Source organism: Mya arenaria, chromosome 4 (assembly GCF_026914265.1).
Source record: "Mya arenaria isolate MELC-2E11 chromosome 4, ASM2691426v1".
Classification (NCBI taxonomy): domain Eukaryota; kingdom Metazoa; phylum Mollusca; class Bivalvia; order Myida; family Myidae; genus Mya; species Mya arenaria.
In genome coordinates, this window is record NC_069125.1 from 17,314,799 (window position 1) to 17,326,590 (window position 11,792).

Consider the following 11,792-nt stretch of genomic DNA (forward strand, 5'->3'; position numbering starts at 1 on the left):
TCGTAAAGCAAAAGGAACTTGTGTTGATGCACAGTGTTCTATTGATATTCAATGCTGGTCCATGGTCATTAAACTTGCAATTATGCAATTGTCACCATCTCCCTTGTTTACTATTCACTTTTAAGAGTTCCAGGAGGCCTGAAATATTGCCATGGCTGGAAGTCTGTTATTGGGTTCTCTCTGGTTATTAAAGGCATTACGGTAATTCACACTGTCTGCTTTTATTTCAGCAGCTCTAAGCCGTCTAACTTAGTATGAATCGGGTGTAATAAATGACAGGACTAGTGAAACATGTCTCCGGTTACTAAAGTACATAAATTAAACGAGATAGGAACAAACAACAGTTTCATAACAGGAAATGTACGTAAAACATATTAAGCATTTCTTTTTATAAATTATATGTTAGATTAGGAAGTATTTTTTTTATATTTAAGGCCCAAATACTCAATATGGTGTTATAGTAGGTATACCATATACGTTTTGATTCCGATCTTTTTATTATTGCATTATTGAGCTTGTTTTTCTTGTCTTTCTTTTTTTTATTTGTCTTCATTTCTAATTCATTTTATTTCCTTGTTCTATGCCATGTATCACGTGAACATATTTCCTGTTTACTGATGCAAATCATGTTTTTTTAAGAATGTCTAATTTACATGTTTAAGACCATGTCTGTTAAAATAGCATTTAACAAACCAAACAAAACCAACGACGACAACGTTATCCAAAAAATAATAATACCGATATAATTATGTACATGCAATCTGCCTCTGTTGTATTGTGAGGTCATGTGACTCTCATTAAGTTATCTGCAAATGGGCTTGTTGCTGTTCTTTCCATAGTACAATATTCAGTATGTTTATTCATATATAACTTATTTGTATTAAGATAATTTAAACATAATTGACCTAAGATAATTCTAATTTGGGTAGTGATTGTAAACATCAGAGAAACGTTTTTGTACAGTTCTGAGTAGTAGCATAGACGGTCAAAACATTGTATATTTTGTTTTTCGTCTGATCGCTGTGCAATTACAGAAAAATCGAATCACTGTACTGTCACAGGCCAGTCATTACCAGACACTATTATGGAGATTGATAATCCTTTTGTTCCTGGAACTGTACTTGCGTAATAACAACCGCGAGAGTTAGCAGAAGCAGAGCACGTTGACAGTCTTATGAAATATAAAATGTGACCCTGTTGTCCAGATACAAGGCTAATGGCAGAAATACTGTGGATATTTAGAAATATACATCATCCTAATGCATCAATATTCTGCAGTTGGAACGTTAATTTAATAATAATAATATTTGATTATGATGTATCCAACATACACGTGTCAGAAGGTTGGATTTGTCTCACCCATATTATTTTTGTTTTATTCTAAAGCGTTAAAGAATAAACAAAAATCACAATTTAAACTGCAATTACTGTATCGTTAGGTGTATTTGATCATTTACGTGATATAGAAGAAATGAGCAAGCAATACCCTGTCAAATAATTCAAATAAATATGAGCATACAAGGAATTAAAATTTTACATTTTTTTAGGCTGACCTCGTCAATGGATCTGTCTTTGATGTTTAGTATATAATTTATATGCTATTCTAATCCATCTATAAACTATGAGGTTTCAGCAAAAAGATACAAAACGTATGAAAGAAAATAACTGCTCACTTTTTTTTTATAAAAATACCTGACCGTAACTTGACTTTATATTATATATATATTTCCCTCCCATATTGTCGAATAATTACATGAATTAGTTTCGAGAAAAAAAAAACTCTTTATCAATAGAGACTGGTGAAAAAATATACATGTTCGTTTTATTGTCTCTTTTCCATGATTGGCTTACTAGAGAAAAAACTGAACATGGACAAACCTTTCGAAATGGGTTGGACAACACTCTTACTTGATTTTCCATGTACTTTTCATGCTAAATCAGCGAAAGTGATTACGGTGTTAAAACTACATTTTGTTTTGTTACACAGTCGTTTAACCAGTAAACATATCGAAATCATTACGTAAACACTAAAGAGACGCTCTTGGTTATTATCTTGTGAAAAACATTGATCTCTTATATACGCAGCATTTTAGAATGCCCAGCAGTTGGGGATTTATCTATACTGACACGGTATGTTGTTTCTCACAAAACAAAACACATAACAACAAAAGTGAAAGTGATTTTCATTGGAAAAACATAAAAAAGAGAATTATGAGAGTTACAAATCGACCACCACAGCGTTAGCTTGTAAACAAATTAATAAAAGAACTAGAAAGAAGCGGACGGAGATAGCGTTAGAACTGCGTAGTAGGGTAATAATACATATATACTTATTAATGGACATATCTGATTTATATCAATAACTATTTTAAAAAACGATAGAAACTACAAGACCATCGCACAGGATTTAAAAAATAGCGAATACTATGTTAAGAATCCCTACAATAAGGAACTGAATATATCGAGCACATTCATAAATCAATATAATTATTTGATAATTTGGTTTACTGTTTCCGTTCCACCTGCATGTTTTTGTTTTGATGAAAATTACTTTCGTTTAGACCTGCCAACAAAAATACCCCATCAGTTCACAGACACAAACGCCATTACAAAATTGGCTTGTGGAAAATAAGATTGTTTACTTCAGTTGGCATGCCATACTAAAATATGTTGTTTTCACTTGTTTTTGTGTTTTTTTTTATTGAATTTCTATTCTGACACAATCAGAATTATCTTGTTAGAATTGTGAATTAAGACGGGCACATGAGGGAAATGGTGGGAAAGTTGGTGGACATTGAAAGTTGCAAAATGCTCTTTTTTACATGTTGGTTTTCCAGAATTATCCACATAATAACACCTAAACATATCAAATTCACTGCATTTCTTTTATGTTGTTATAGCCATCTATTGCCAAACAATTAAGAGAATTGAGTATGTCCCTTTAGCCGTAAAACAGAGCAGACGACCTATTCATGTGAACACGCAAAAAGGGTTAAAAAGGAACTTAGTTTTAAGATCTACCTAAAACATTATGTGCGGGCATTATTGTCTTTTCAATATGAAATGTTTGTGTGCGTTTAAAGTATACAGAAGAGATATAAATTGAAGCCATGTTCAATGCGATTTAGCGCGTGCTTAGGCGGTAATCAAATCATTTATTGAAAATGCTAACTAATATTCATGATTCTGCTTGATGAGTTGTCTTTAAGTGCTTAGTTTATCTCGTCCAGTGTGTTTAAGCCTTGATATTGTTCCTGTAATACAATTGAAAATGTAAGACTGCTGAAGTTTCCAATAATGAATAATGTATAATCATAAATGTTCAAATCTGAGACAGAGTCCTGGATTTAGAAAGAAATTTTCCTTATATGCGGAAATTTTCCAATATATGTAAAAAATAAATAATGATATGTACGTAAAACTTGAGTGAATATAAAAGTGTTATGCAAAATAAACCTCAGATAATTCAACCAATCATTTCTTTTCTCCATATTGGAAAAAGGCCAATATAACATTAAACGTTGTCTATTTTCAAATAATGTTATATGAAACGCGGTGCTGAATGAATGGCTGGTACTACAGAGAGATTAAACTAGTATTGGAAAATTTGCGTCAAAACGTCACGCATCCGTGTTGGTATATATTGGGAATATTTTCTGAAAACATTCATTACTGAGACGCTGGCTCAAGACAGAAGCAGATTTAGATACCACAATGCCAAACATGTGGCACTTAAATTCGTATGTGCTCTGGATGCTAGATTGCCTTCAACAAAAATGGAAGTAAACTGTTTTTGGATCTTTTTGGTGTGAGAAACTGGTTTTAAAAATGATTTTGTTACGAATAAAAAAAGGAAATTAATTCGAGAGGATGAACTATTCCGTACGAATTGAGAATTAATCATATTTTTGAGACACGGGCGCTGAATCAAGAGATTGTGTAGTGTGTATACTTATTTATTTTGAGTTACAAAAATTGTAGACAGAGGAGAGAAATGGACATGACTTCGGAACAAACTTAGCAACATTTTATCAGGTACTTAAAGGAAATTATTGTTCACGAATGAAACGAAAGGAAAAATAGTTTATATGACAATGTCATATATGTGTCATATAAAACGTCAAAACAGTTCATAAGCGTCTGCTGTTAATAAGAGAGCGGTTGATAAAAAACAATGCAACTGAATGAAAGTACGAGTAACTTGTCCAGTTCTGTTTTTGAAAATGTGGATAGTTTCAGCGATGGAAGGCTTGACATGTTTAATTTGGTAATAATGACAATCTTTTTGTTCTGCATATTTATTGTGAGTTTTGTCGGAAACATTTCCGTGTTCGTGATATTCTACAAGCGGCCCGTGCTATTGACGATTTCTAATAGGTTTATAGTAAATCTATCAGTATGCAACATCCTTCAAACCGTTGTAATAATGCCTTTCGTGTTTGTATCGCTTATTTCGCAAAAGTGGTGGTTCGGGACATTTTGGTGCCAAGCCTCGGGATTTGGGATAAACCTGATATTTACTGCAAGTACATTTACATTGGTGCTTATTGCCATAGATCGCTATTTGGCAGTTGCAAAACCCTTACATTACTCTATGACAATGACAAACCGAAGGTCGTCCTATATGACAGCTTCAGTTTGGATTTTGGCACTTTTGTGTTCACTCCCACCACTAATTGGATGGAATAGCTATGAATTCCAGCGATACAAAATTGCATGCATGACAGTTTCATTTAGCAAACATCATAGTGATAAATCGTACAGTATTTTTCTTGTAATAGTGTGCTTCATATTGCCGTCATGCATAATCGTGTGGGCATATTGTGCAATTTTTAAAGCGGCGAAAGTGAACAGCGAAAAAGTGCGGCGCAACAGTACAATATCATCTGGACTTAATGACTACTCGGAAGTGTCACTTAGAGGGGGTCGTCGCCACAGCTCCGCGCAACTTTTAATTCACAGACTTAGTTGCAGCAGCAAAACCGGGTCAGTTCTCTGGAGACGCGATGAGAGAAAGACCGCGGTGACTAGTTTTATGGTTTTATTCACATTTATTTTATGTTGGTTGTTGTACTTTATCATCATTATCCTAGAATGCCTTTTAGACGACCCAGATCGTATAGACCCTGTCGTAAAGACGTTGTCAGTGCTACTTGCCCTGTCGAGTTGCGCAATAAATCCACTAGTGTATGTGTTCCGCTGTAAACTTCAGAGGATTGAATTGAAAAGCATTTTGGGTTTAAAACAGAATAGTAGCAAAAGGGATATATATAATGAAACTCAAAATGGGTATAGAAGACCAAGTTTTAACCCAAGCTGCATCCGAATGTCTCCTTGCATATCACGAGAAGGGAGTCAAGAATCAGAAGTAATTGAAATTCTTTACCGCGTTCATACAGCCGCGACATTGACCTCAGTGTTACTACCGGAAGAGGAAGAAAAATTGGCAATGACAAAAACTTAAATGGATATTTGTATTGGACGTATTTATTGTTTGCACCTCTGTGACGTCACCATGACTATATATGTTTTGTTTCTCATAGTTTGTTATTTATTTGGTATTTCAAACGTTACATTTGTTACATGTATTGTACCATTTTGATATATATTTGTACTTCAGCTTCTTCACTTATAAGGTTGTGTATATTCTGTAAGTACATTGCTTATTTATGTTGAGACTTTTAGCTCAGCAGTTATGAACCCAATATTTTTATAATTTTATTAAAAACAAAAATGTAACAAACAATATCAGTCCCACGTTAAATTGTATTTTAAGTTTAGCTCACTTTTGTTTAACATACTCCTATATACATTTTTAAATTACGGCCTAACAACTGAAAAGCCAACGGACCAATGCATCATTTAAATGTGCCGCAAATTGTAAAATGTATTCATTTTCCTGAAAAAGGTGATTTATTGAATCAACGATAATTGTCATTGGGTGGAACAATTTATATTTAGATAATAAAATAAAATTGGTTTATTTCTCCTCAATATTGTTGAACCAATACTCTTGCATCAATCCATTTGTAAACATTTCATATTTTTCTGCACATCAATTATCTTTATGTGTTGATCAGACATGCTGTATCATTTTTTTTTTTTTTTATTGATCTGAATTCATGCCTGCAATTATATTACCTTAAATCTATAGTTTGTAAAATGATCTTTAAATCGTGCGTAATAGGAAAGTAAGCGGCCCAATCGTTGTAGAGTTTCCGGGTTCAAAGTTAATATTAACACTCTTACTTCGGGCTGTAAACATCATAGTCCGCGGATGTTTTACCAATCGATTTGATACTACGATGTCAAGATAAATTTCTAACAGACCTTCTTTTATACATATTGCATGCATGAATATTGAATCATTTCTAATTATTTTCGATCTCCCGTACTTTATTTTGCTTGTAAACATTGCAGAAGGGAAGAAAAATCGCAAAAATGTAAGTTAGTGCATACCGATTATTAATAGCGTAAATGGAAAATATTGCAGACTTTTGAGAGGATAGGCCTCTGACATCTAAATAGCGAATGCTTGAATTAAGGTTTTACTGCTTAATTTCCATTTACTTGTTCGCAATCTTGTATTTAGCTACAGTTTAACTCATACATGTTTATTCAACTAGAATCGAAAATTGCTGTGCAGTCAGTTGCTTTGTTCTAATATATATTGTTTAAACTGATGCCATATAACAGAATAATTCGCAGATTAATTAATGTTTCAAAGGCGAAAGATATTGATTTGGTTTCAACCTTAGGCTAAGTAATGATTAGGAATTACAACATTTGAGCGATTCCAAATTGCAAAGTAGCTAAAGTTTACTGTTTGTATAGTTTTTTACGGAAAATAATCGTTCAAAAACACAACAAAAACTACAATAATAGTCATTTGTTTTAAATATTAACGCTGTCTAGATGCACAAGGCCATGAACCAAAATAAATTGAGCGAAAGAGAGACACTGAAGAAATAAATAACACAAACGGACCGCGATGTATCATGAATAAATGATAGGATTACTGCATTGGAACGGTAAGTGAAACTTGATCTCGGTTTTTTTAAACATGGGGCCAAGAGGAACTTGGAATCGTAGCATTGCGTAGTTTAAAATTGCAAAACACAACGCAAAGATCTTACAGGAATTTATTAGATAACATTATAAAATCAAATAAATTAAATAAACCTTGACATTGGGAATACACTCCATCGGGAATTGTATTCAGAAGCTATAAAGTTTTAAAGACAGAGAATAAAGGTGTTTGCCCTCTCTTTAAACGTCCAAAAAAGAATGGACCTTACGTAGTTATATGTTTTTAATGCAATATGACAGATAGCCGGTGGTATCATTCCTATATCACGAAATAGTGTTCTCTTACGAGCTTCATTTCATAGTTCCACTTTGTTCCCAGTATTTCTGTTAGTATTGTAAGCATAAAATTATATACAACCATGCAGAATGTCGATATGCTATTTGCAATGTCAGGACAGTACATGGAAGCATTGTGGGTGATATAAAATGTTTGTTTATAAAACTGAAGTTATGTGCAAAATGTTTTAAACATTTGAAAAATATTGGTAAACGGTAATTATTATATTATACAACGTTTATTTTAATCAGTATGTTAATATTCGTGTCTTGATGTTTATTTGGATTTTGTTCAGTAATCAAGTCTGTGAATTATTGTTTCATGCTATATTTTAATATTTTTGTTAAGAAAATAAATTGTATTTTAATAGTTCAGGTTTTCATTCTTTGCTCCTATATAGAGTATATTAGGTTAGTACCGTGGATGGAGGCTTGTTACCTGGCAAGGCGGAGGATAAATTACGCAGCGGAGCCAGATATACTATCTCCATCTAAGGCACTAACCTAGTATTTTATTTATCCTGTTCCTTTGTGTATTAAGACACGACAAATAACCTTAAAATCATCAAGTACAGTTTTTATTTTAAAAATAAGGGGGACAACAATGTATTCCCTGTTTACATCGGCACACTAAGTACCATTGGAAGGAACATTACATGTCTCTATATGAAACAACATCTAGGCATATGAAAAACTGCTTGAAAACACAATTGTGTTATATCGGTTGTTTTCATGATGCACAAATAATTACTGTACAGTCAAACACCGATCCCCATTTGGAAATCGTATGAGAGCGATGGAACGTTTGGATGTTATCCTGGAAACGGACAGAATTCCCGAAAATAAAATGTTCCTTTATTTAATGTAGGCTTTTAAATATGCAGAAAACAAATTGCCATGCGAGTTTTGAAAATATACAAAGGTGCAACTGTAGTCTTAAATCTTTGATAAGACTAAGGCGTTTTTAAGACTTGTTGTCATCTAAAATCATAAATGTTCCAACGCTAAGTGACAAAATCATATTATCTTTCAGTAAAACAAGAATAAAACGTCACACCTTTCAGTCAGCAACGCGGGAAAATTTGTCAATAAAGTTTAGCTAGTTTTTGAGGAAGATAAATTCTTAGAATTGTTTAACTCGTCACCGAATTGGAATGATCAGATGTACAACACATTTTGTCAAACTGAGACAAAACCTTTCTAATAGCAACCCTGTCAATATCCCCATGCAATTCAATGTATCGGCTTGGTTGGTATTTTTTTCCAAAACTAAATATGTAAATGTATCCAATGATTACTACGGACCAGCACATAAATAATTGTAACAATGTGAACAATCTCCGTGAAAGCGTCTGATATTACAGGAAATTGAAAAAAGTATCGTTAACTATATTCCAATCTAAAGAGTGCACATTGAACCCTCGTTCTGAAAGTGCATGCTTGATCTTTGGATCGCTCATTTTCTTGAAATCATCTCAACGGTAAGAACGACTTCTCTGAGACCAATACAGATTTATACTGCCATCGACTTTTATCTCTAATCAGCTCGTAACGTCATTTTATCGCTGGTCGATTCAGCTGTACCTTGAGGTCTAAGAATGGTCAGATTTTTTAAAAGATTTAATACAACCAGACCGTTGGGTCGATTGAAGTCTGAATAATGTACTTGTGGTACAATTTCAGTTTAGACTGTCTTAAGATTTCTAATTATTTAACCACAATATCGATATGTCCGAAGCAACATCTTTAATTGATGGGTTTTATTGACAATTGAGATAGAGGCTTGTTTATATAGTTTGTTTATTAAAAACTCCTTTTAACACCCGTCTATAACCTATTTTGAAGGTAAGAAAAATGTCATTAACAATTAATATTGGTAACGTATGAACTTACAAAGCTTTTCCCACTAAAACATATTCATAAAATTGAGATGTACAGTCATTTTTTGTCCTTCATAAGTTTGATTTTAATGAAATTCATTGACTATTGTTACACAATTTAACAACACGAAAACAATATAAAGCGTAAATTAATAATGTTTTATACAGACTTCACATTCCCAACAAATTTCATGTACACGCAAAATAAAAAACTGAAGCTATTTAATGTCAATTTCCGTCCGATAGGTTTTTAACATGAGATTATTAGTTTTGACAGACAATATTTTGTTCTAAGATAATGATTGAGTTTTGTCTGTGATAAGTTGATTTAAAAATAATTCCGTTGAAAAATAATTTTACTGGGGTAGGTTTTTATTTGGGGAATTATGGTGATTATTCTTTCAAATTTTACAAGAGTTTTGCGTTTATTGTGTTCTGCATATTCGTTATGTACACTGCTAACGAATTACTAATTACTTAAAAGGTCACATACTTAAAGCGCACTAATGGGTTATTTTTATTTCTGACGTTTTCTTATAAATGTTTTTAATACATTTTTATATTGTTGACTGTCTAGTGCTGTGTTTGCTTCAGATACTTATTCAATAAGTCCAGTGATCTGTGTTGACAATAGCGATGAAAATCACAACGGGGTCTGGTTGATAGTTAAATTAATACTCGAGCTTCCGGCTCCTGAATAACATCTAATATTTTTGGTCTCACGAATGTTGCTTACGTGTCATCCTTAAACAATGGAAACGTTATTTGTATTGAATAAAAGTGTTATTAAATATTTAAAAAGGAGAAATTCAACATGTTTTGCCGTTATCTAAACTGTAAATCCTTTTTTTCATTCATGGTAATGTTCGTACCTTTCATTGTAATGACTAGACACTCTACAGTTAACGTTTTTATTAGAATAAAATATGTATTAATAGAATATATATCAATATATAAATCGACTGAAAAAAGCAGAAGGTAGAACAATAATATTATCGCTACACAATGAAAGTAGGTCAATTTCGAAAACTTGTCGTTTAAGAATAAATAAAAAATATATATGACTATTTCATTACCACTGGCACTGATTGCATTTCTACTGACAAGATTTCAACAGAAAAAAACGGAACAATACAACTTGGCATTAGTTCAAATAATCTTATATTAAAAATGAAGCGGAATCTTTTAAGCGAATGTGGCTGTGTCTGAAAACGAAATATATTTTATTTGGCTTAAGGTTAACGTAACAGTTAACAACTAAGTAAACGAATTCTTATGAAACCATTTAAACGCTTATATTCATTGGACGCCAATGCATATTCCTGATGTAATTGTTTGCAGATTTTCCTGCGTCAGAATTCAATTATTGCAAGATGCAGCTCTTCGTATTTACAAACCAACATATAATGTAATAGCTATATTACTACAAGATAATAACAGATCAAAAACAAATACATCAAACAAAAAACCTTGCGACATTGATGATGGCTGCAGTCTTTTTGGAAGTGTCTTTTTTCAGGAACAAATTATTCTCCATTGAGACATTGGCTAGAAACAGAAACACCATTAATCTATGTTTCGAATACGCTTCCAGGAAATACAGTCAACAATGCAATTATTCCAGTTTGACATGTAATTGGAAATGGAACACGCTCAGATATGATGAAATCTTTGTAACAATGTGTCGCAAATTCCGGAAATGTCCTTTGTCTGGCACAGCTTCATAGCTTTGTCATTCTCTGAAGATCTAAATTTATATAATTTCTCCGGTGTTTTTCCTCTTCAGATATAAACAGATGATGTTGACGTTGATTACTATGTCCGTGATTAGTTTATTTGGAGTTTTGTTTTTATACGGGCCTGAGGCTACATGAAACTTAAATACGTAATATAACCTCAGTCTTAACACTAATCATGTTGTCCTTACAATTTTAAGATCTGCCCATTGTAACGGGCAGGGTTTAAATAAAGCTAACAAACACATCTGTTGCTTGATAAAAACAGCATCCTATAAAGTATATTAAATCTTCGAAGAGAAAAAACCACTTGCGATATCGTTTTTATTTGGATTCATTGCAAGAACAATTCAAGGACAATTAACATTGTCTGACAGCATCTGTATCTATTTAAGCTTCTTTGTGGGAAATGGGTCACAGAAATACACTGTCATTTAAGTGAAAGCATAATAAATAGGAAGTTTTTTTTTGTTATAACTTCAGATTAACAGACAATTTGACCATTTGTTTTTTGTATTGCTGTCTGTCTAGAACGGGATTATTTTTGTTACTATGTTATAATGGTTATGCTAAATAACTGAGTTGATGTTACAATTGTAATTAACTTTATTGAAATAAACAACAACAAGATACGGTATGTGCAGATACAAAGTAGATAAAGTTTTTACCCGCTTTTGCAGAGAGAGAGAATACTCTTGAAAACATATGACCAAGGTAAGCTCGTTTTGGAATGTTTTTAAACGTTTTTTTTAAAGAAACATTAGCGAACAAAGTGATATGACAAAGGTAGTTCTCTTTTATTAATGATTGT

The 11,792-nt window shown here is 32.6% G+C and overlaps 1 protein-coding gene across 1 annotated transcript; it reads left to right on the forward strand.

The window, feature by feature from the left end:
* The first annotated feature begins 3,716 nt into the window (after nucleotides 1-3,716).
* LOC128232661 (G-protein coupled receptor 161-like) lies at nucleotides 3,717-6,098 on the forward strand. Its single transcript, XM_052946351.1, has one exon. It carries the CDS (start codon nucleotides 4,175-4,177, stop codon nucleotides 5,462-5,464), a length of 1,290 nt encoding a protein of 429 aa, XP_052802311.1. The 5' UTR covers nucleotides 3,717-4,174; the 3' UTR covers nucleotides 5,465-6,098.
* Nucleotides 6,099-11,792: the final 5,694 nt, after the last annotated feature.

Coding starts and splice junctions, on each gene's coding strand:
- LOC128232661 (XM_052946351.1), top strand. CDS start 4,175: ATGCAACTGAATGAAAGTACGAGTAACTTGTCCAGTTCTGTTTTTGAA.